The 25980-nt window shown below is 41.4% G+C and overlaps 1 protein-coding gene and 2 long non-coding RNA genes across 3 annotated transcripts; all 3 read left to right on the top strand.

Moving 5' to 3' along the window:
* Positions 1 to 490: 490 nt before the first annotated feature.
* On the top strand, positions 491 to 4416 carry LOC120717303. Its single transcript, XR_005692161.1, has 3 exons — positions 491 to 542; positions 4082 to 4157; positions 4366 to 4416. It is a non-coding gene; the product is annotated as an uncharacterized LOC120717303 (long non-coding RNA).
* A 267-nt stretch (positions 4417 to 4683) lies between these two features.
* Positions 4684 to 9755, top strand: LOC120717333 (zinc finger protein 85-like; the record flags this gene model as incomplete). The annotated part of the gene is made up of 2 exons (XM_040005265.1): positions 4684 to 5716; positions 7264 to 9755. A coding segment is annotated over one exon (1032 nt), but the record flags the coding sequence as incomplete, so codon positions are not given.
* A 3141-nt stretch (positions 9756 to 12896) lies between these two features.
* LOC120717296 lies at positions 12897 to 24950 on the top strand. The gene is made up of 3 exons (XR_005692152.1): positions 12897 to 12948; positions 23637 to 23712; positions 24910 to 24950. It is a non-coding gene; the product is annotated as an uncharacterized LOC120717296 (long non-coding RNA).
* The last annotated feature ends 1030 nt before the right edge of the window (positions 24951 to 25980 follow it).

Genomic DNA, 25980 nt, shown 5'->3' with positions numbered 1-25980 from the left:
ACTGATCAAAAAGCTGGACGATATGGAAGTGAAGTTGGACTTGATTGATTTGTTTCGCACGACCTCTATAAGTGAAAGTTATCAGGCTGTATTTTGGTTTTTAAGGCAGACCCATTTGTTCGAGAGGATTTGATTTTTTTTTTTTTTTTTTTTGTCTTTTCTGTCCACACTCCACACCAGTTAGTGGCGGTAATGCACCATTTTGCTGTTTGCCAACCGCCAGTAAACCCTATACAGCAGAAGAAGAAGGGGGCGGAGCAAAATTTGTTAGCAGGAGAGGAGTCGAGCAGAGAGAGGTGCTTTTTCATGAAACGGGAGTAAAGTAGTGAACTCAGAGAAGAGAAACGAACTAAAGTATCGATCATAAACCACTACCAACGTCTGGATCGATATCTGCATCGATCTGCCCACCCTTGTCTCCTGGATCGTAGCTGAGATCAGCGTGAACCACGTGGGTCTCTGCTCCCTGATCTGTTTCCTGTGTTTGGAAAGAGTTGCAGCTTCATCGCGGAGTTTCTCTCGGTTTGTGGGCTCATCTAAAGGTAAGCACCGAGCTAACTTTACTGTGAGTTCAGTTCATGTTGAGTTTAGCTCCTGAATGAGGTCTTCTGCTGCTCTCCTCGGTGTCTGTTCACAGTTTATTGTGAACACGTTGAGAGAAGAGTGAGAGAGTGTTTGGAGAAAAACACCAACTAATCATTAGCTCAGCATGCTGGGAGAAGTTGGAGCAGAAAAGTCTTTTCATTGTCCCTGCAGCTGTTTTTCTGCCTGCACCAAACCTCTACAGCCTCGTTTCTATTTAAGTGATAACAGGAAATCAGAGCGATCTGCTGCAGTATCAGGGTCACAATAAACTTTATTGTCCAGCTGCTGTGGATGAACACATGAGAGGAAGTGAAATGCCTGGCTGACAACTGTATAAAACAAAAAGTACACACAATATTCGAGGCACATAGTGTGTTACACCCCTGAAAACGAGAAATATATCAACTTTTAAATATATATCAAATTTACCTGAAAACAAGGGGAAAAGAATCACGGGAGTGATCATGACTCATGCAGTAGTTTATTACAGTGAAAATGAACCGAGACGTTTCACATTCTGTACTGCTAAATGTCACGTGGTGGAAGAAAAACACTAAATAATAAACCAAAACACTAAAGTGATTACAGTGCGCCTCAGGGCAGCTGTGGCTACAATGTAGCTGCCATTGCCAGTGTGTGAATGGGTGGATGACTGAATGTAGTGTGAAGCGCTTTGGGGTCCTTAGGGACTGAGTAAAGCGCTATACAAATGCAGGCCATTTACCATCTTACCATATATGCCAGAACAGGTTTCCTGACAAAATGGCTGACAATAGCGGCGTTTTTAGCTCCTGCCGTTATCTTACTGGCCATTACACAGTACAAAACTGAGGCTCAAAACCGCCACGTATATGCGCACAAATACAATGTTTCTAAACTCTTACAAAACAATGAAGGATTACCTCTTAAATATCTTAACAGTGTACACATGGGAAATATATCAACCTATAAATACTTTTACCTGAAAACAGAGGGAAAAGAATCACGAGAGTGATCATGACTTGCGTCTCTCATGCAGTCGTTTATTGCAGTGAGGAGAACGCGCGAAACTCTTAACCATTTTCTTACCATATTTACATTATTTTTTCCTTATATCAGCTGATATGAATTGGTATTAACTGAACAGTTTTATATGCAGTAGTCCTTCAACCTGGCACAAGTGCACACTGTGGGAATTTACGACTGTGCGTAAATCCCCCCTAATTTAGTTATGATCCGAGCTCAGACACTAAGCGACTGAGCGAAGGGGCGGGGCAGCTGCTGCCTGCGAGTGGGCTGTTGGAGAAACGCAGGCAGAGCAGAACTGAAGTTTGACCAGGTACCAAAGCCAATCATTCGTGCCGTACAAATAATGTAAATATGACGGTGCATCACGAAAGATTGATATCAAACTGATCACTTGACCAATATTACGTTACTCGCTCTTCAAGTGAATCAACAAATGGCAAAATGAAAAGCCGAACAACAACAATGCTGTTTTTTTAGAGAGTCTTAGCTTACATGTGTGTTTATTTCATATTTTCAGTTGTTACCCTCCACAGCTAAATAAATCGGTTTCCGCTGTCTATTTTAATCACTTTCATCAAGTGTACATATGCACTAAGTTTATTGTTAATTAATAAGAAACTCCACACGATTCCATTCTGAGCTGAAGAAGCTTCTGATTGGTTCGTAGAGTCCATGTGAGTAAACTGGTGGCACAGCTGTGGATGCATATAAGGCAAAACACAGAGCCTGTTTCTGTGACATGGGAAAATCAAGAGATGTCAACCAAAACACCAGGAAGACAACTGTGGAGCTCCATAAGTGTGGCTCAATTTTGAATACAATTTGGTGCCATTTACAATTAAGAAATACAGATAGTTTCTCTCTTTACTCTTAAAGTTAACAAATATGTTTTTTATATTTATCAATCTAAAAAAAATAAACATTTAGTCTGATTTGATGTTACAATTAAAAAATCTTTTTTTTTATCAGAAGAGTTTGTAAATATCTGGTTTCCACTGTATATTTGATGATGTTGGTGTTTGGCTTGATTGTCAGCACAAAGAGGGAGAGAGAGAGAGGAGCAGAGAGGGAGAGAGAGGAGAATGAGGACAGAACAGAGATGAACAAGAGCAGGTGAGACACACATGTTAGTCCAGGGGTGGGCAATCTCAGTCCACGAGGGCCGGTGTCCCTGCAGGTTTTAGATCTCACCCTGGGTCAACACACCTGAATCACATGATTAGTTCGTTACCAGCCTCTGGAGAACTTCAGGACATGTTGAGGAGCTAATTTAGCCATTTAAATCAGCTGTGTTGGTTCGAGGACACATCTAAAACCTGCAGGGACACCGGCTCTCGTGGACTGAGATTGCCCACCCCTGTGTTAGTCAAATGGTTGTTTACTAAAAGTATCACCGTATCATAGGTCCTCATGTATCTCGTACCTAGTGTTTCTTTTTAGGTTTGTTATTTTTCAAATTCTATATTTATTAAGTTATGCAGGCTTGTTTGCACAACAAGGCTAAATAATTATATAAACTTTTCTCAATCTAAATAGTGGACTTTGGTAGAATTAAAAAATGAGTGTAGTGCAGGTCTATGATGATTTTTAGTTCTAATATCATCTAGTTCTGATTGTGGTTCTGTCTTGGTTAAATCCTCAGTAGTCCTGATTTTGAACTGTTGTAGTCCTGTTTTAATTCCGGATCAGTTCTGGGTCTGGTTGAATTGGGGTTTAGTCCGCGTGTCATGATACAGCCCTGGTTTTGTTCTGCCTTGCCTGCCAAAACGGAGCCTATTAATCTTTCAGTCATTTCTAAACCCCCCCCCCCCCAAATTCATGCATACTACCCTTTAGGGCTAAGCCCTGGGTGTATCAAATGTCTGCCTCCGCCTCTGCCTGAAACACTTCCTGCATTTCCAGCCTCAGGCTCCTTTAGCTTAGCTGTAAACCAGACCTCGTCAGTATTCTAACTCATCCTGGTGTGTGATCCTGTGCAGCTGTCCTCACAGATGCTGATGTCACAGGACGTCACAGCATCTCTATATTAATCCAAACTGTTGGTAACAATCCTGAAAGCCTGCCAGTCGGTGCAGTCCAGACACACCTGCAGATTCTCCACAGCCTCATCAGTCCACTGCTTCAGTGTCTTCATAAAAGCTTTAGAGAGTTTTTGTTTGTGCCTGTTTGCAGGGATCAAGTGAACCATGACATGGTCTGAGAATCTTGATGTAGTTTGAGATGATGACCCTCTTACTATCAGCTCACCTTCTGTTTTGTACTGTGTGTTTTTTATCCATTTTGTTTAATAAAATCTATGAGGTTCAAATGAAGCACCAAACTACAGTTACTCAGTCAGTGGAGGTTCATTACTGCAGTTTCTCACCACTGTTGTTAACTGGAGGCTGGCACACTGACTGAAGACATTTAGTTTGAGTGGATTTGAGCTTTCCATCTCAGCTTCTTTCGGTCAAGGATGAAATACATATAAATATATTTTTTGTTCCAGCTGATCAACAGGAGGAGACGAGCCATTTAGACTCAGCTCAGCCACTACAGAGGAAACAATGACTTCAACCCAAAAGGTGAGCAAAAATATCTCTGTTATTGAACCTGTGTGCAGGTTACAACTCTCATTGTAGCTCATAATTGTAATGTGATACTATCACCAGAAGGTGGTGGTAACACACCTACGACGTGTTTGTTGACATCTTTGATTCCACTAATGGAGTTTCAGTTTGTTCCACGACTGCATTTCACTCACTGCCTCTGTTTGTATCTCTGTCACTGCAGGACCAACATGGAACGAGAAGTCAGCGCTCTCAGGAGGCCGACAAACCTCACAGAAGAAGGGGACAGAAAAAATACAGCTGTGATGAGTGTGGGAAGGATTTTACCCAGTCTGGGAGCTTAAAAAGACACAAAGTCATCCACAGTGGAGTTAAACCGTACATCTGTGACTTGTGTGGAAAATCTTTTACCCTGGCTGGAAACTTAAAAAGACACCAACTCATCCACAGTGGAGTTAAACCGTACATCTGTGACTTGTGTGGAAAATCTTTTACTTTTGCTGCTAACTTAAAAAGACACCATCTCATCCACAGTGGAATTAAACCGTACACCTGTGACTTGTGTGGAAAATCGTTTACTCACGCTGAAAGCTTAAAAACACACCGACTCATCCACAGTGGAGTTAAAGCATACACCTGTGACTTGTGTGGAAAATCTTTTACTTTTGCTGTTAACTTAAAAAGACACCATCTCATCCACAGTGGAATTAAACCGTACACCTGTGACTTGTGTGGAAAATCTTTTGCCCACGCTGGAAGCTTACAAACACACCACCTCATCCACAGTAGATTTAAAGCATACAGCTGTGACTTGTGTGGAAAATCTTTTGCCCACGCTGGAAGCTTAAAAACACACCAGCTCGTCCACAGTGGAGTTAAAGCGTACACCTGTGACTTGTGTGGAAAATCTTATACCCACGCTGAAAGCTTAAAAAGACACCAACTCATCCACAGTGGAGTTAAAGCGTACACCTGTGACTTTTGTGGAAAATCTTATACCCACGCTGAAAGCTTAAAAAGACACCAACTCATCCACAATGGAATTAAACCTTACACCTGTGACTTATGTGGAAAGTCTTTTACCCAGCCTGGAAACTTACAAACACACCAACTCATCCACAGTGGAGTTAAAGCATACACCTGTGACTTGTGTGGAAAATCTTTTACCCAGGCTGGAAGCTTAAAAAGACACCAACTCAGTCACAGTGGAGTTAAAGCATACAGCTGTGATCAGTGTGGCAGAGCTTTTACTCACAGTGGCCTCTTACAGCGTCATCAAGTTATCCACTCTGGATTTAAGGCGTACAACTGCCACATATGTGGAAAAACCTTCCACTTGCTAGGCAGCCTAAATATTCACCTCCGCATTCACACTGGAAATGACGTTTACTGCTGTGATCAGTGTGGGAAACTGTTTGTGAGATATAAAGACTTAGAACGCCACATGTTTACCCACACTGTGGGGAGACCTTATAAATGTGACCTGTGTGAGAAGACTTTTAAAGCTCCACGTTACCTTAAAATCCACCAACAGAGCCACACCAGAAAGAAACTGCAAGTGCAGTTACTGTGAGGTATGTATGTATATTCTTATCTTCTTGTTTAAGACTGACTGTTTCGTTCAACTGTGCTCATTAAATTGTGTTCGCATGTTAGTAATTCTACTGGACTCAATTTTGGAATTTTGGAAACAGTGCATTTACATAATGACTGAAACCAGCCCACTGAAGGAACAATGTGCTGGGAGTTCAGTTCCTTAAGCTTAATTATGCAGATTCTCATGACCATTGATCAACAACCACTGACCATTATGCAAATGTACTGTTTATAAGATTGGGGGAAACCTGCAGTCAGCCGAGACTGAAGAAGTCACTTGGATGAGTGACGAAACGTTTCTCCCACAAAATTATATGTCCAAATGAACAGAATCAATTTTTGGAGGTTTACTTACCTGGATGATTGAGCATGCATCAAGATGGGTTGAAAACGTTTCTTTCTCGCTGATATAACAGGACACCTCAACGAGTTACAAAATATGATCCCCAGATAACACAACTTTCAAATACAAAGCAGCGGCAGGGATCACATTAATCTGCAAATCCTTGTATAAAGATAAGTCATATTAGCCCAGTTTATTTTTTCTTATCATTGTTTTTGGGGCGAACGTGGCTCAAGAGTTGGCAGTTCTTCTTGTAATCGGAAGGTTGCCGGTTCGAGCCCCGGCTCCGACAGTCTCGGTTGTTGTGTCCTTGGGCAAAACACTTCACCCGTTGCCTACTGGTGTTGGCCAGAGGGCCCGGTGGCGCTAGTGTCCGGCAGCCTCGCCTCTGTCAGCGCGCCCCAAGGCAGCTGTGGCTACAATGTAGCTGCCATCACCAGTGTGTGAATGGGTGGATGACTGAATGCAGTGTCAAGGTCCATAGGGATTAAGTAAAGCGCTATACAGGCCATTTACCATTGTTGTGAGGCGACCATTAATAGCATCTGCATTTTCTGTTTGTATAGTTCCTTTGCTGTTATGGTGTTCTTGTTATGGATTAAAAAAAAATTTTTTTTTTAAATATAGCAAATCTATTTCTATGAAGTTGTTCTATATAGTGTGTAAGATAAGATGACCTTTATTAGTCCCACAGGTGGAAAATTTGTCTCGTTACAGCAAAAGTGCAGTTATGTAGCACTTAACAGTTATGTAACTGTTGATATGCAGCATTATTAAATTTATTGTTAATGCAATTGTTGATATGGTAAATTGACTTTTGAGGAAATTTTAGATGGCACTCATCATCAGAAAGGTTGCCTACCACTGGTAGAAAGGTTGCTCTACAATGAAGACATTTATTGAGTCTCAGTACCAGGTCACTTTACTCTAGCATGCAAAGTGCTTTACCGTGTTGTATAAAGCACTTTGAGTGCTCAGGCAGAGTAAAAAAGTGCTTTATAAGAATCAATCCATTTTACTTGTATTTACTAAATGAACAACGGGAGGGTCATCTAACTAAAACCAATCAGTGTATCCCACCTGACCCCCTCAGAATCAGCTTACTTTTTATTTCAGGCGACTTTCAGAATTAAAATGTTGAAGGAATTCCCTGACTTACACCGTCTTTGTGTCTTTGTTTAGAAGCAGAGCAACACAGAAGGATCCAGTTCTCAACCCTGTCATCACTGTGGTGGTGGGAAAGAGTTTCACTGTGACCTTTTGTGGAAAAACTTTCACTCTGCAACAGACCCTAAAAATCTGGACTTCTTTAAATTGCTTGAAGATTATTTCACCTCTCAACCGAGAATCTTCTTCAGGTCTAAGGTCAAATGGAGGAGAGTTCCAGATTTAAGCTCTGTGGGAGCGTCCCCCTTAGAGGGACCTCCTAATGATCCTCTACCTAATCACACAAGAGAAGGTGTGAAAACGGGTGTAGGTAGGATACAATTTATACAAGGAGTATAAAAGAGGTGATATTTTTGGTGTCAATGCTGGTGTGAAGATTGTGCTGTTTTGATTGCTTTGCAAATATTCATTTCAATAAATCCAAGGAAATATTTGGTTTCAACGTTCAGTTTATTTTTAGGAAATATTCCAACAGTTAAGTGTTGATAAATGAACTTGAGTCTCTAAAAATGGGCTAAAGGAGATGTGAAGTGCAAACATATGTACATTGTGTGTAATGGGATTTGGCAAGGTTGAGAGATCTCCCGGATATAAAGAAAAATGTAAATACGAGACTGACAAAAAAATTGATAATAAAGACTTAATAAAGCAAAACACTGGATGGTACAGCTCATGAAGGCACAAACATGGCCTGCTACTGGATGTGTGAGAGGCGGAGAGAAGGGGACGGGCTCCCAGACATCGCAGTGAAGGTCAAAAGTTGAAAATAAGACATGCAGAGAGAAGTCACTCACTGTCTGTGCATGTTAGGAATATAGTGATTAAATAAAGTTCATATAGTGAATTTTTTATATATATATACATATATATATATATATATATACATTGCAATGGTGCTCATTAAGAGTTGGCCCTCCATGTAATAATGGGTAAAAGAGTGAATTTGGCTCTATGATTGAACTGAATTATTGAGACTGACATGTAGAGCTGCAGAGGGATTTCCAAACATGCTTAGATATCATAGCCAGTTTAAGTCAGGGTGCAATTTTCCTGGGCCAAATTAGTCTGAACAGAATATCCTAGACTTATATAGTAAGTGCAAAATTACAGGCTGAGAATTGTTAGATAATAGTGTAACCCATGTGAAATACAGGGCCGTAAAATCCCCCCCCCCCCCCTTTTTTTTTTTATCTAAGGCTATAGCTTGTTATTGTCAGAAGGGGGTGCTGTAATGCAGTTTTGTGTTCTGACAACCGTGCGTCTAATGCGCAGGAAGCATTACCTGTCTCTTCCTATGAGATCTTCCCTCTCTGATGGCAGTCAAGTGTGTGTCAGAGCTCACCGAAAAGTATCTTGGTATGCAATGCTGCAACCTGGTTAATGAGACCAGATTGTTTTACGTATAAATGCTAATAAGCTACTCTTTTATTAGGCCCCGAACTCTGACCACAAAGGGAATAACGTCTGTCCAGTTATTTGTGTTGGAATATCCCAGTGAGTGACATGCCGTTTGTTCATCAAATTTGGTGTGTTGTTTTACTTTTCTTGTTGTTCTTTACAGTGTGTTATAAGTGTTGAATGCTTTGAGCTAAAGGTGTTTTACTGCCGATGCTAGCTGCTAATAGCTGTTAGCTACCCTACCCCCACGAAGCCATATTCCGATCGGGGAGGTATTCAGATAGAAGCACTAGCTCTGTTTATATTAGAATGGTTAAGTCTTAATAGAAATGAGCATATTTCAAGTTCATTAGTACTTGCACTGTGAATGAAGTTACATTTGCTTGTTAGCCTTACGGATGAATGTCACCTTGATTGCGATGACTATTTACATTACTGTTTAAGCTGCTGATGTTCTTTATTGTGATATAATTGTGATAAAATAGTTGATACTGGTACAAACAAGTTACTGTAACTCTTGTAACTTGGTAAAGCTAAATGGAATGCCATTTGTTATTAATACATTTGGAAAAGAAGTTCATGAGCTCATGTTAAGAACACAAGATGGAAAAGAAATACATTGTTCTGCACTGTTTGTGTAGATTGGTTTTTTTGAACTACTAGAAAGGATTCTGGAGAACCACTGACGGCGAGAACAGCCCAAATGAGATCCTGAATGATCATGAAATGATGTGGCCAGCCATGCGATCGGATTGTGGGATTTGCCTGAGAAACTGATTCAAGCATCCCTGTATTTCAGACAAGCCCTATCCCAGATAATAGGGTTTGCACACTGACACTTCCGCTACAGGTTTCAACGACTTTAAAGGACAATTCAGACTGGACAATTCAAACTTCACAACGGGAACACTTCCATCCGTTTTATTCATTCAAAAGAGTTCTGATACAATTCAGTATAAGTCTTTCATTCGACTGTCTTTATTTTATTTGGTTCTGCTTTATATCTATTCACCTTTAAAATGCACCATTAGTGTGCAGTTTGGTTTATTGTGTTGTATATGTTTATGAATGGTACTGAGGCAATAAAGGTCTCAGTTGTTCATTTCCAAGCCAATTCCTTTTGTGAGTCTCCAAAACAAAACCTCCTTCTGAACCTAGTAAGATGTCTAGGGTCTCTATTTGAAGTGAAAGTGTACTGGTCCTGAGTAGAGGTGCTACACAAATGTGGCGCACCAGCCAGGAGGTTTAATTCCTTTTATTTTTGGAAGTTTAGCAACTGGTGCTTTCATGCCTTTTGGGTCAAATCATTACATTTGTCAATGACATTCTGGGTTGGAGTAATAAGAACATGGATGTAATCCAAACTGAAGGTGTCAAAGTACCTAACTCTGTCCTAGTAGGAGGGTAACAGGTGATGAGGTTGACAATGAGGTTATTGATTACTTAGGGTAGTTTGGTTCCATTGGAAGAGTAATTAAAATAACTAGCACAGAGGCACATTTTAAAAACACAGCCATTGTGGAGTTCCAATCAGGTGAACCAGTCCAGTTCCTTAAGGATAGCTTACCTTGCAAAAGACAAAGCCGTAACCCAAGTGTTGTCCATCATATCCAGCTTCTGTCTGGCTGTATGCTGCAGACAGGGGTTCGTGTTTAATCCATTCTTACCTAACTGAACTAAAAGGTCTTGCCGAACTGAGTGGTGCAGATTTTGAGGTTTTGTTAGGTGAGCTGGCCAAAATGAAGAAGTCCACTGAGAGTAACCCCACAGTTGGACCAAATGCATCAGTGCCTAGTCAAAATCCGCAGTTCACTAGTGACACAGACTGAGATGAACCAACCATCATTGAGGATCAAAGTCCTGTTAAATTGGGCAGTGGTTCAACCCACTCGCCTGAGCATGGCTCTCACTCATCCTCTCCAAGTGTAGAGGTGACTGCCTCGCACAGAACAACCACTATCTACTTACCACCTGAACAGCTCACTCCACCTGAAGTACAGAGAGTAGTAGTTGAGGATGTCGTTATGAACAATGAAATGCCTTCTCAAGGTCACGCAAAGGCCCTTCTCTGAGAAAACCCCTTGCTCTACTTTCGAAGCTGATTATGATACGTGGCGCAACAATGTTGAATTCCCCCTCACAGATCGTACCATATCTGACAAACTTAAGGTAACGAAAGTAGTTGAGAGCCTTCTTCCGCCAACTGCTGACATTGCAAAGCACCGTGGTCCTAACGCTTCATGATTATATCAGCCTTCTTGACATATCCTATGGCACTGTTGATGATGGGGATGAGCTTTTTGCCAAATTCTTGAGCACAAACCAGAACTCAGGTGAAAAGCCTTCTGCCTATTTACAGCGGTTGCAGATAACCCTGAGTAAAGTCATTAAAAGAGGCGGCATCACTACAAATGATTCACTTCCGCTTCCGGCTGCATGGAGTGAAGTAGTGGGTGTGTCCAGCTCCGCTTATTAATTCTAAATATTGCATTTTCCAGACAACGTAATTCTTATTCTTGGTTAGCTGAAACCACACTAAAATGGATACTAAGAAGACCAGAAAATGTCTGTGAAGGTTCTCAGTCATCCAGGTCATCGTAGTCAAAGGAGCTTGCAAAGAAAAGCGTCTGGACTTCTTTAAGTTGCTTGAAGACGTTTCACCTCTCATCCAAGAAGCTTCTTCAGTTCTACACATCAGAAAATACACACAAAAGACCATAGACATCGATTCGACCACCTCAAGGACCTGAAGGACAGAATTGTTTAATTCCATGTGTGTGTCTCTTGCAGTCCTCCATAAGAGTCCTTCCCGGGCGTAACATTGTTACAGAGAGACGGGTGTAAGGCTGTTCCAATTCTCAGCAGCGCTCTTCGCTTTTCCTGAGTCCTTAGCAATTCTTCTTCCTACGATGACGTTTTCATCAAGGCCAATGAAAAGAAGTTAGGAAAAAAGGAGAATGGAGGAACTTTTGGAACATACCCCATGTGGTTAAAATGTGCTGCTGAGTCACGTGACTGCGCAACAATAAATCACAGCAGAGCAGTAAGAAGAGGGCGGAAGCTTGAATGAATACCCTGAGTGTATTCATGTGTTCACGGATGGTGCTAGAAGTCCAGATACTGGAAGTACAGGGTTTGGAATAGCAGTTCCGTCGAAAAATATTGGAATAAACAGACGCACTTCGGATGGACTGGCAGTGTACTCGGTTGAAATGGTAGCAATTTTGGTAGCATTGAAATGGGTAGAGTGTTCGAAAATCAGGCAGGTGGTAGTGTGGTCTGACTCGGCAGCTGTTCTTTCAAGTCTACAATCATTTTGTTCGAAGACAAGGCAGGGCATGCTGTATAGTATTCTGTAGACTATAAGCAGAATAAGGTGTTGTGGTGGCAATATTCACTTTCTTTGGTTGCCAGGGATCAGTAGGGATCAGTGGAAATGAAAAGGTGGATAGGTTGGCAAAAAGAGCATTGACTAAAAATAGGACTGAGATGGAAATTACAAGCAGCGGATCTGAAGTGAAAGGTATTGTTTGGAGGCAGGTTGTTCAGGAGTGGCAGAAGCGGTGGGATTCAGGGAGTACGGGCAGGCAATTGTATCATCTTAAGAAGGTGGTGGCAGAGAGTAGGTTGTATAGGGGTAATAGGAGAGATGAGGTGGTCATTACCAGGCTTAGACTGGGACATTGTGCATTGAATAAAACACTACAGATGATAGGAGAACATGAGACTGGGCTTTGTGGAGTGTGCCAGGAGGAGATGGAGACAGTAGAGCATGTAATACTGCGGTGTAAGGGTTATGATGTGGAGAGGTCAGTTCTGCAGAATAGATTGAAGGAGCGGGGAATTGGGAAATTTTTGTTTTTGTTTTTGTTTTGTTTTTTGGATACAAATTGTAAACTCACTGTCTGACCCATACTCCGGAACAGTAGGAGGCGGTAATGCTCCTTTACGTTGGTTGCCAACCGCCGTTAAACACAAAGAAGAAGAAGAAGAAGAAGAAGAAGAAAAGAGGGCGGAGCAAAGTGTGTGCGCGGGAGAGGAGCCGAGCAGAGAGAGCTCCTTTGTCATGAAACGGGAGTAAAGTAGTGAACTTAGAGGAGAGAAACAAATTAAAGTATCGATCATAAACCACTACCAACGTCCTGATCGATATCTGCATCGATCTGCCCACCCTTGTCTCCTGGATCGTAGCTGAGATCAGCGTGAACCACGTGGGTCTCTGCTCCCTGATCTGTTTCCTGTGTTTGGAAAGAGTTCCAGCTTCATCGCGGAGTTTCTCTCGGTTTGTGGGCTCATCTAAAGGTAAGCACCGAGCTAACTTTACTGTGAGTTCAGTTCATGTTGAGTTTAGCTCCTGAATGAGGTCTTCTGCTGCTCTCCTCGGTGTCTGTTCACAGTTTATTGTGAACACGTTGAGAGAAGAGTGAGAGAGTGTTTGGAGAAAAACACCAACTAATCATTAGCTCAGCATGCTGGGAGAAGTTGGAGCAGAAAAGTCTTTTCATTGTCCCTGCAGCTGTTTTTCTGCCTGCACCAAACCTCTACAGCCTCGTTTCTATTTGAAGTGATGACAGGAAACCAGAGCGATCTGCTGCAGTATCAGGGTCACTATAAACTTTATTGTCCAGCTGCTGTGACTGAACACGTTGTTTTTGTAGATCTGGGGTTTATAATAGCAGCAGTATTAATGAGACAAGGACAGCTCTGTCTTAACATAGTGAGTCCCTTTATTGGCAGGCCACAACAAAAAAAACCAGACGGTGCTGCATGAACCATTTAATTAGTCCCTACCATAACACCCCTCCTCTGAGTATTCAATTCAGTTATATTTATATATTTTTTATATAGCACCAAATCCTCAAGGCGACTGTTGTTGTGATTTGGCTTCTAGGATATCTTCTTTCCATAGTTTGGTTACTTGGTGGTATATGAGACTTGGGTGGGTGGGGGATTGTCTCAATGAGATAATATCGTGGAGAATTCCGCTCTGCTTTATATTGTCCCGTTTTCTTTCATGTCCCAGATCCAAACTTGATCTCCTGGTTTTAGTCCAGTGAGGTCTTGTGCTCTCTGTTGTTGAACCATTTCCACTGTTTCTATCTCTCCTCTCTCTCTTTTTTTTCTTTTTTATGTCTCTCAGCATAGTGATGTTTATCCTGCCTGGTTTGAGGCAGGATGGAAGTATAGGGGCTGTGGTACGAAGTTTCCTCCCCATTAGAATCTCTGCAGGGCTATGTCCATTGGCAAGTGGTGTGGTGCAATATGCCATGATGGTGAGAGATGGGTCTGCTTTCTGTAGAAGGCTTTTTACTGTTCTCATTTCTCTTTCAGTCTCACCATTTCTCTGAGGGAATCTCAGGCTGGAAGCGGTGTGGGCAAAGCCCCACTCTAGAGCAAACGTTGGGAAGAGTTCTGAGGAGAATTGTGGGCCATTATCTGACTTTAATGATGTTGGTATGCTGTGGCGTGCCAATACGGACTTTAAGTGTTCAATCATTGCTGCTGATGTGTTAGAAGACAGCTCAGGTATTTCTGTGTATCTTGAGAAATAGTCCACTACAACCAAATACTGGCTGTTACTCCAGTCAAAAAGATTTTGCAGTAGAGTTGGACATGTTTTATTGTTTCATCTCTGTGTTGCTGCTGTCTTATTTGTTGTTGTCTGTCCTCTATTTCAGGAAGGCCTGATGTGCATACAAGTCCCATTTCATCTCTTAATGTCGTGTTAGAAACCGCTCTTTCTGACACTCTGGGCAGCACGTCTGCAGTTGCTGTGTGTATGACATGTGAGATGGTGAAAGAGAACCTCATTAATCTCATTCTCAGTCTTTGTACTCGTGGCGGTAGTTCATCTAAGTTCTTGGAGACTAAAAGTAGCTCTAAAGGCTTGTGATCTGTCACAACATGAAACTTGATGCTGATGAGAAAATCACTTGCACGCCCAGGTTATGGCTAATAGGGCTGCCAAAAATGATTATTTTGATAGTCGACTAGATTATTTTTGCGATAATCACGTCATGCAGCCATTGGATGGAAAATGAACTGCTATTTGCACCAGCATGCATCTGCTCTTATATAATTATCATTAGCTTATAGTGTTTAAGGTATGTGCTAACCAAAAATAAAGACAAGATGACAGTTTATTAAACTTTTAATGGAATTTGCAGATTGCCTCTGTGGAGTTCAATAACCTCAGCCTCCTGCTTCTTGCAGGACACTGGAGTAAATTCTACCATCTTACCCTTCTGTTTAACCAGTTTTCTGTTAGACGTTTATTCAGCTGTGTGAAAACTGTAACTTTAATCTCAGCCAAACCGATTTACCAAACGGTAACATTTTTACAATAATCTTTATTCTACACGAGGTAGTTTAGATGAACAGAAATTTGAAGCATTCTTTACTGATTTAAACCTGCCACAGCTTTCTACTACTGACCAGCAGATTATAGATGCTCCAATTACAGTGGAGAAGATTACCCGTGCAATTAACAGTATGCCACTTAATAAAGCTCCAGGATTAGACGGGTTACCATTGGATTTCTATAGAGCATTTGAGGATATGTTAAGTCCCCTGTTGCTTGATGTTTTTAATGAGGCTTTTAAAGTAGGCTCATTACCTCAGTCAATGCACTCTGGACTTATAACATTTATTCCTAAAACTGGGAAAGACCCTTTAGACCCAAGTGGTTGAGCCCCATATCTTTGCTGAATTCTGACCAAAAAATCTTGTCAAGGGTCTTCGTGGGTCGATTAAAAGTAGTAATGGCGAAAAAATTACATATATGATTCAGTATATCCAAAAGTGGCCCTATTGCTGGATGCTGCTAAAGCTTTTGATTGTGTTGAGTAGGATTATTTGTTTAAGACAGACCTTCCCAAAGTGTGGGGCCCGCCCCTAGGGGGTCACAGAGCCATTGCAGGGGGAGAGCGGTATGAAAAGGGGGGAAAAAAGAAACAAAAAAAACAATGTAAAACCTGAAGATAGAGACAAAATACTGTTAATCTGACTACCTGCCATTCTGCAATTCATCTCCTGTAAACAATAACGTGGCGCACAGCGTGACGTGAAAAAAAGGCACATACATTTGACCTCTGTATTCCTTGTCTACATGTAAACAGAAAAAAATGAGTTTTAAAAAAAATCTGTTTTCGGTGATTCGAAACGCCGTTTACGCGTGGACGAAACAGTTGCGTTTTCAAAAATACCCGTTTAGGTGCGGACGTATTTGGAATTTCGATGGTTAATAGTCAACATAAGCTTCTATGATATGCAGATGATATGTTGTTACTTATGACCCAGTCTGGGAAGTCAATTCCAGCCCTATCAGAATGTATAGAAAGCTTTACGCTGCTTTCAGGGTATTGCGTCAACTGGGATAAATCAGAGGCAATGCCTGTGTCAGGACACTGCCCTCATACTTTATTTAAACAGTGGGAGCTTGGGTGGTCTGTGAATGGTTTGAGGTATTTGGGGATACAAATTACCTCAGATTACACTAAGATGGTCTGAGCAAATATGGAACCAATGTTTGAAAGAATAAAAATGGAATTTGGTAGATGGTCCGGAATACGTCTCACAATATGTGGTAAAATGAGTTGTATTAAGATGATGACTGCACCCATGATCTTTTATATTTTATCCAATATTCCATTACACATTCCAGATAAGTATTTCAAAGATCTAGATTTTTTGATTCGGCAGTTTCTTTGGGGTAGCTCACCACATCGTTTAAGTATTAAGAAACTTCAAGCGAGTACAAAACAAGGAGGTTTTTCATTGCCTAATTTCCAATGGTATTATTGGGTGATGAATGTGAAACAACTTGGAGCTTGGTTACCTACTGCACCAGTTAAACCTATCTGGTCCCATATGGAGACGGGAGTTAATGGCGGTATTTCTCCTTGGAGGGAGCTGTTTGATACCAGTCATAAACGTACCCATCCTATAATTGCAAATGCGAAGACATTGTGGTGTAAATTACATAGGGTGGGTCGCTGGGACTTTATTAAATCTCCTTCGGCATCCTTATGGGGAAATAAAATAATTTTAATTGGAGGGACATCGGTTGACTGGTTACAGTGGTGTAAGGCAGGCATCCTTAATGTATCAGATTTATTTGATTGTGGGACTAAATGTTTTTTAAGCTTTGATAAAATTGTGGAGTTATATAAGTTGCCACATAATCAATTCTGGAGATATGTCCAAATACATAGTTCATTATCAAAGTGGTTGGGAACCTGTCCTGTGGGCAGCCCTGTGGAAGTCCTGCTCTTAAGACCATTACCTCTAAGATTTATCATTTATTGCAAGAACGGTCGGCTGACCCTCTCCTTAAAGTTAAGGGCTACTGGGCCCAGGACATGGCATTGGCCATATCTTCAGTTGAATGGGATTCATGTTTTCAAAATGTTAATACTAGTTATAAAGAAACAGGCAGTAGATTTATTCAACTTAAAATAATCCATTGGTGGCATCGAACACCGCAACAATTGTATAAATGGAACCTGGCCTCTACGAACGAATGTTGGAGATGTGATGGTCAAAATGCTTCGATTTTACATATCTTATGGAGCTGTTCGGGATTTCGGAATTGGTGGGAAAATATAATGGAGGTAATTTTCAGTGTTTTGAAAAGGAGATTTGGTATCTGACAAAAACTGTCCATACTTGGCATTTTCCAGTTATACAAAAAGATTAGGTCAAAATGCAAAACACTGTGTGGCGGAAAACTAACACTGCACATCACTGTCAACACACCATCCCCACTGTCAAATATGGTGAGGCAGCATCATGCTCTGGGGGTTCTTCTCTTTAGCAAGGACAGGGAAGCTGGTCAGAGTTGATGGGGAAATGGATGCAGCCAAATACAGAGCAATCTTGAAAGAAAACCTCTTGGAGTCTGCAAAAGACTTGAGACTGGGGCGGAGGTTCACCTTCCAGCAGGGCAGCCACCCTATACATAAAGCCAGGGCAACAATGGAATGGTTTAAAACAAAACCTATCCATGTGTTAGGATGGCCCAGTCAAAGTCCAGATCTAAATCCAATCGACAATCTGTGGCAAGATCTGAAAACTGCTGTTCAAAAACGTTGTCCATTTAATCTGACTGAGCTGGAGCTGTTTTGCAAAGAAGGATGGGCAAGGATTTCTGTCTCTAGATGTGCAAAGCTGGTAGAGACATACCCTAAAAGACTGGCAACTGTAATTGCAGCAAAAGGTGGTTCTACCAAGTATTGACTCAGGGGGCTGAATAATTACGCACACCCCACTTTGCAGTTATTTATTTGTAAAAAAAAATAAAAATGTTTGGAATCATGTATGATTTTCATTCCACTTCTCACATGTACACCACTTTGTATTGGCCTTTCACGTGGAATTCCAATAAAATTGATTCATGTTTGTGGCTGTAATGGGACAAAATGTGGAAAAGTTCAAGGGGCCAAATACTTGTGCAAGAAAAACTGGTGATCACACTGATAATGTGGTCCCATTCAGCAAAATGGGCCAAAAAATTGCATAAAAAGCTTAATATCTCAAAGTATAAAAGTTATGTGCACCAGAAGATATAGCAGGCATTAGCAGAAGGAGCTCAACAGTTTAAAGTGTGAATGGTGAAAATCAGATGAAAACTGAGGGAGTAGTTAACCAGCAAATGTCTGAGCAACTAGAATAAGGTAGAACTAGAAAAGTTGCATTTCCTGCGAAAATCCAGTGTGAATGTCGTGTAGTGGAATCTGAAAACAGCAGAAGAAGGAGAATCCGCTGAAAAAACACTGCGTAGAAGCTGTTTTTTTTCTGAAAGCTGCTGCATTCACACAATAAAGAATAAAGAGAAACAGGAACACAATCGCTTCTGCTGTTTTAATTGTGTGAATGCCGTGTGGCTAAGGATGGGTACCGGTGTCCGGTGCCATGATGGCACCGGTTCTGACATAAACGGTAGTAACCAGACCGAAAAGCAGCGCACATTTCGGTGCTTTATTTCGGTGCTTTTTTTTTTCCTGAGCTGTGATACACTTCTAGCCAATCATTTTACGTTTCCGAGGATAGTAGGCGGGTCCAGGTACGTACGTTCTTTTAGAGCAGAGCTACAGATTAAAAATGCCCAAGGCGAAGCGGTCAAAAGTCTGGCTGTACTTCACAGCAAAAGATGCAAACTCAGCAGCCTGCAACAAGTGCTTTAAGCTGATACTGTGATACTGTCAAAGGAGGTAACACCTCGAATCCGATGAAACACCTGGCAACGCATAGCGTTTTGTTAAAAGCCGAGAAATGCGCCGTATTTGATAGCTTGCTGCGAGACCTCACACCGTGCACATCTACTGTGCGTGGGTTGCCTGTTATCAGACCCGGAGTTAGCAACATCCCCCAAAAACCTGAAGAGGCGAGTCCTGGCCCCTAGCCCTGCCAGTGTAGCAGAAATGATGAGGATGATGATGCAGCAGCAACCGTTCTTCTCTGCGTGAGTAGCTTAATGTTGTTCGTGTGTGATTTACGCTGAGTAGGCTAACCACGTTATTACATTAATGCATGTAAGGTGAACTAGCAAACACCATCATAGCTACATGCGGCTGTCTTCTTGTTTGATGGCAGATACTCCCTTCACCCTGGCCAAAAAGGCTAAAATGACCAAAGAAAAAGGGGAAAACAGCTAAACATGAGAGGTTTTGGACAAAGTTTGTGTTTTTTCCATTGTTTAAGCACTGCTTCCAGCCAAGAGTGATACCATATATGCCCCATAGCTGCAGAAAAGGCTAACATTGTTATCTTTTTACAAAAAACCAGCTGAACATGAGAGGTTTTTGGACCAATTTTGTGTTCTCCATTCTTTAAGCACCTGTTCGAGCACCGTTTAAGCACCGGCACCGTTTCAAAAGTACCGATTTGGCACCGGTATCGGATAAAACCTAAACGATACCCATCCCTACGTGTGGCATTCACACAATTAAAACTAAGTAGCTGCCACCATAGTTGAAAACTGGAATTGGCTGAGCCACGCTATGAATTCTGGGATAGGCTGGTCACGAAGTATACACCTGACCCATCCTTCAAATCTGGGGAAATGAAGCACGCATTTGTCGACTGCATTTGGAGAAGTCTTCTAGTTTGGACAGCCTTTGTCGCATCACTGTAACGTTATCACCTACGATACTGGAAACTGCTTCTTCTTCTTTGGCGTTTAACGGCAGCTGGGATTCTTGTAGATGCAGTGCTGCCATCTTCTGTTTCAGTCCGTTAGTACACTCTTAAATCCTACGTATTCCTGTTTCTTTCAGGATCTTACAAAGCTTCAAAGGATGCGTCAACTATTAAATTAGTTGTCAGCAAATTTAATAGTCGAAGTAATCGTGACTAGTTGACAAATCCTGGCAGCCCTAATGGCTAATGCCTCCTTCTCTATTTGAGTATATCTTTGTTGTGTGGGGGTTGATGCTTTTGAAGTGAAGGTCACTACCTTGGTTGAGTCTTCCTCTTGTTTCTGAAGTAGCACTGCTCCCAGTCCATAGGAGGATGCTTAAGGCTGATACTGTTGTTTGTGCTTTGGGACTGTAGACTGCCAGGTACTCAGTACTGACTTAATGCTGTCAAACACTGTTTGTTGAGCCTCACTCCAACAGTACTTTTTTGCTACTGAGTAGTTCTCTCAATAGCTGTGTTTTTTCTGCTTGGTGGGGAAACATTGCCTTGATGATTAACCATTCTCAGAAATTGTCTCGCTCCGCTTACATCGGTGGGTGCCTCCATGTTGCTGACCATGTTCACTTTTTCTGGGTCTGCTTTGACGCTTGTACTGTCAATGATCTGTCCAAGCAACTTGATCAAGGTTTTTGCAAAGTCGCATTTCTCACTTTTCAATGTCACACCTGCTTTTGTGAACCACACAAGGACTGCGACTAGTCTCTTGTCGTGCTGGGCCTGTGTGTCCAAAATGTCATCCATTTGGCAGACAACTTCGTCCAGCCCCCCCAAGACTTCAGACATTCATTTTTGAAAATGCTCAGGAGCTGAAGATATGCTGAAACAGAGTCTATTGAAACAATACCTTCCAAATGGCGTGATGAAGGTTGTAAAAAGAGCTGACTGCTTGGACAAAGGTATTTTCCACAATTCTGAGTTAGCATCGAGTTTTGAGAAGAACTTCACGCCTTCTAGCTGTCCTACGGTGTGCTATACTGATTGCAACATGTGTCTTTCTCTTTTCACAGAATTGTTACATTTAGTCAAGTCAATACACACACTTCTTCTCTGTTTGGTTTGGGTACTGGAAAGATTCCTGCACAGCAGTCAGTAGACTGCTACACTCTGGAGATTACCCCTAACTCTTCTATACAAGCTAGCTCCTTTTTGATTTTAGGCAGTAGGGAAGTGGGACCCTTCTTGGGGTCAACAGGTAAATGGCTTAGCATCTGCTTTAAGCTCAATTTTGTATTCCCCCTCCATTTGTCCTAAACAGCTAAGTAGCTTCAGAAAGTGCTGCTTTACCGCCTCTGCTGAAGGGAGTGACGCTGCTTCTACTCTGTCCACTAACCCAAGCTCTACACTTGTTGGGCAGCTAAGTAACCCTTGTGTCAGGTCTGCTACTACATACACAGTATTGTAGTGTTGCCCGGAGTACTCAGGTTAGCTGTAAATTTCTCTGTAACTGCTAACTGCTTTCTTTTGTAACTGCTTTTTTCTTTCAGGCAAGACTGTTACGTCCGCTCTTTTGTCAATTTTGAGCCAACAGGTCTATATTGTTAACTTTTTTTTTTTTTAGTCATCCATGCATCCTCAGTTCTATCAGATGCTACTGTGCTACTTCCCTCTCTTCAATGTCACCACCTGCTGCCCATATTTCTCCCAGTGCCCCCGACCTGCACACTCTTGCATAGTGACCTTTCTTTTTACACTGATTGCAGACTACCTCTTTGGCTGGGCACAGCTTTTTGCTGTGAGGTGTTGTCTTTCCACATCGATTGCATTGCCTTGTGTCATGTTTCATGTTCCTCTCTGTGTTTTGTGGCACAGTCTGTTCTGGTTTGAAATGTTTTATCTTTGCTAATGATGTCCACGTTGCAAGGATTCTCCTGCTTGAAGTTGTTTTTAAGAAGATGCTGGTGTTCTTAACAAGCTCACTTTGGGGAATCCCTATCACTGCTTTTTCTAACATGAGCTCTGCATCCACTTGCAGTTCCTCCGAGAGCCTCTTGTCTCTCATTCCGACAGCGAGTCTGTCAATTATCATTTCACTGTACAGCGCCCCGTAGTCACAATGCTCCGCCAAGGCATATAGGGATGTAATAAACCGATCTGCCGTCTCTCCCACTTCTTGCTGCCTTCGGTTGAACTTTTCACGTTTAAAAGATAATGTTTCTTCTGACTACAAAGTGTGCCTTAAGTTTGTTTTTGAGAGTGTGGTACTCACTCACCTCCTTTTCGGTCAGGTTCATTGAAGTGATCATGTCTTCAGCTTTATAGCCCAATGAATATATTAGAGAACCAGGGCTGGCCATTATTCTAACTCACCCTGGTGTGTGATGCTGTGCAGCTTCCTCACAGAAGCTGATGTCACAGGACGTCACAGCATCTCTATAATAATCCAAACTGTTGGTAACAATCCTGAAAACCTGCCAGTCGGTGCAGTCCAGACACACCTGCAGATTCTCCACAGCCTCATCAGTCCACTGCTTCAGTGTCTTCACAAAAGCTTTAGAGAGTTTCAGTTTGTGCCTGTTTGCAGGGATCAAGTGAACCATGACATGCTCTAAGAATCTTGATGTAGTGTCAGGTAGGGCTGCCACAAACGATTATTTTGATAGTCGACTAGTCACCAATTATTTTTGCGATTAGTCGACTAATCAGATCATGCATCCATTGGACGTAAAACGTGGAGCTTATTGCACCAGCAGCATCTGCTCTTATATAACTATCATTAGCTTACAGCTTTAAGTGTTTAAGGTCTGTGCTAACTAAAAATAAAGACAAGATGATAGTTTATCAAATTTTAATGAAATTTGCAGATTGTTTCGGTGAAGTTTAATAAACTCCTTGCTGTCTAAAATATAACGGGACACCGGAGTATATTCTCGAGCATCTCACACTTCTGATAATCAGCTGTCTGCTTGACGTTTATTCAGCTGTAAAAAAAAAAAAAAAAACTATAACTTTAATCTCAGCCAAACCGATTTACTCAGGAACAAATAAAATACTAAAAAAAAGCCAAACAATAACATTATTAAGTCATCTAAGTGACTTATATATCATGTTTAACCTGAGTAGCGAAAGACGGCGGTGGGTTTGAAAACGATTTGCCGGGAGTCCAGTGTTCCCACGGGCTCTAGTGAGACTTGCCCCCGGCTAGCTATTGAAAATATGTGGTGTCTTGATAAACTGAGCAGATATTTGAGGTTTACACAGCTACATTCTCGCCTGAAAATATGTTAAACGTTTTTTTTTTTGAGACCCAGAAAGAATAATAAGAGTAATATTTGCCATTGTTGGAAACTGAGCTGGGCTGCGCTATGAATTCTGGGACAGAGCTACCTCTTTTTCGGGGTTTAACGGCAGCTGGCATCCTTGTACATGCAGTGCTGCCATCTTCTGTTTCAGTCCGTTATTACACTCTTAAATCCTACTACTTATTCCTGCGTCTTTTGGGATCTTACAAAGCTTCAAACGACTCGTCGACGATTTTGATTTTCGACGTAATTGTGACTAGTCGACTAATCGTGGCAGCCCTAGTGTCAGATGATGACTCTCTTACTATCAGCTCACCTTCAGTTTTTCAAAGTTTTTATCCAATTTGTTTAATAAAATCTATGAGGTTCAAATGAAGCACCAAACTAAAGTTATTCAGTCAGTGGAGGTTCAGTAGTGCAGTTTCTCATCACTGTCGTTAACTGGAGGCTGACACACTGACTGAAGATATTTAGTTTGAGTGGATTTGAGCTTTCCATCTCAGCTTCTTTTGGTCAAGGATGAAATACATATAAATATATTTTTTGTTCCAGCTGATCATCAGGAGGAGACGAGCCATTTAGACTCAGCTCAGCCACTACAGAGGAAACAATGACTTCAACCCAAAAGGTGAGCAAAAATATCTCTGTTATTGAACCTGTGTGCAGGTTACAACTCTCATTGTAGCACATCATTGTACTGTGATAATATCACTAGAAGGTGGTGGTAACCAGTGTTGGTCAAGTTACTTGAAAAAAGTAATCAGTAACTAATTACTGATTACTTCCCCCAAAAAGTAATCTCGTTACTTTACTCATTACTTATTTTCAAAAGTAATTAATTACTTAGTTACTTAGTTACTTTTTAAAAACACGATTTACAACCTGAATAGGTGATAAAGCGATAGATCTTTCAGCCCAATTCTACTTTATCTACATAATCCATCATACAAAATGTAATCAAATGGAAAAGTCTCTTTTTAAAACTTGTTTTATTAGTTTTAATCTTTTAACTTTATGCATCAATCAAAAATTTAATTATATGCAACATTCTCTGACTGGAAGAAATTTTTTTTAATATTTAAACCTATTTTCTGCACATTCCAGCACATAAAATAATTTTTTTTTGTGTTTACACTCAGTCTTTCAAATAGATGCAAGTAAAACACAGCAGAAAATAAATAAAGTCAAAGACTCAGCGGTCCTGTTGCTCTATTTTCACCTGTATAGCAGGACTGGGGTAGGCGGAGGTTTACCCTGGTGCAGGTGTGCCGCAGCGGTCAGTGGAAGAATCCGCGAGTTTCTCTGTGAGTTTCCCATTACGTCGTTGCGCACTTGGTGCTTGTTTGGAAGTTTAGGGCTTTTTTTCGCTGTAAAAAAGAAGTTTTCTTCCCACGCAGTGATGTTTTTGTCACTTTTTATGGAATCAAACTCTCAAAGTAAGGTCAGTACTTCCACGCTTTAAACGCTGCACGCTCATACTCTCTCCCGCACTCGATATATGATCCATTGTTGAACTGCACACAGCTGTTGCCACGAACGTCACACTCGCTTACGTCACTGTCATGAGACATCCTGGCAAAAAATATCACTGTTTTAGTAACGCAGTAATGCAGCGTTCCTACGGGAAAGTAACGGTAATCTAATTACCGTTTTTGCAATAGTAATCCCTTACTTTACTCGTTACAAGTAACGCGTTACTGCCCATCTCTGGTGGTAACACACCTACAGTGTGTTTGTTGACATCTTTGATTCCACTAATGGAGTTTCAGTTTGTTCCACGACTGCATTTCACTCACTGCCTCTGTTTGTATCTCTGTCACTGCAGGACCAACATGGAGCGAGAAGTCAGCGCTCTCAGGAGGCCGACAAACCTCACAGAAGAAAGCGAGAGAAAACATACACCTGTGATGAGTGTGGGAAGGATTTTGCCTGTTCTAAACACTTGAAAACACACCAACTCATCCACAGTGAAGTTAAAGTGTACAACTGTGACGAGTGTGGAAGATCTTTTACTGATCCTAGAAACTTAAAAACACACCAACTCATCCACAGTGAAGTTAAAGCATGCAACTGTGACTTGTGTGGAAAATCTTTTGCCCACACTGGAAGCTTAAAAACACACCAACTCATCCACAGTGGAGTTAAAGCGTACACCTGTGACTTGTGTGGGAAATCTTTTGCCCAACCTCGAAACTTAAAAGCACACCAGTTTGTCCACAGTGGAGTTAAACCGTACACCTGTGATCAGTGTGGTAAAACTTTTGCTCGCAGTAGCCAGTTACAGTGTCATCAGGTTACCCACTCTGGAATTAAGGCATACAGCTGTGACATTTGTGGAAAAACTTTCAGTCGTGTAGAGACCCGAAATAAACACCTCCGCATTCACACTGGACATGACGTTTGGTGCTGTGATCAGTGTGGCAAACTGTTTACAACACATGCACGGTTACAAAACCACAAGTTTACCCACACTGAGGAGAGACCTTATAAATGTGACCTGTGTGAGAAGACTTTTAAATCTCCACATTACCTGAAAGAACACCAACAGATCCACACCAGGAAGAAACTCTGCAAGTGCAGTTACTGTGAGGTATGTATGTATATTCTTGTCTTCTAATTTAAGACTGACTGTTTGGATCAACTCTGCTCATTAAATTATGTTCGCATGTAGTAATTCTACTGGACTCAATGGCATCTACTGGAATTTTGAAAACGTCAGTAAAGAACATAATAAGTCTTCAAACTAAGAACAATCATTACTGTAACTTTGTATCCATCCATGTATTTGAGGATTTACAGTTGCACTTGTTCTGATTCATTATTTAAATTATTTGTAATTTTCAAATCTCAACAGGACATAAAAACTTTATGCCAGGGGTGTCAAACTCATTTTAGT

Source organism: Simochromis diagramma, unplaced genomic scaffold, assembly GCF_900408965.1.
Source record: "Simochromis diagramma unplaced genomic scaffold, fSimDia1.1 OVJJ01000097.1, whole genome shotgun sequence".
Lineage (NCBI taxonomy): Eukaryota > Metazoa > Chordata > Actinopteri > Cichliformes > Cichlidae > Simochromis > Simochromis diagramma.
The sequence above is the reverse complement of the archived record's forward strand: the minus strand, read 5'-3'. Positions and strand labels throughout refer to the sequence as shown.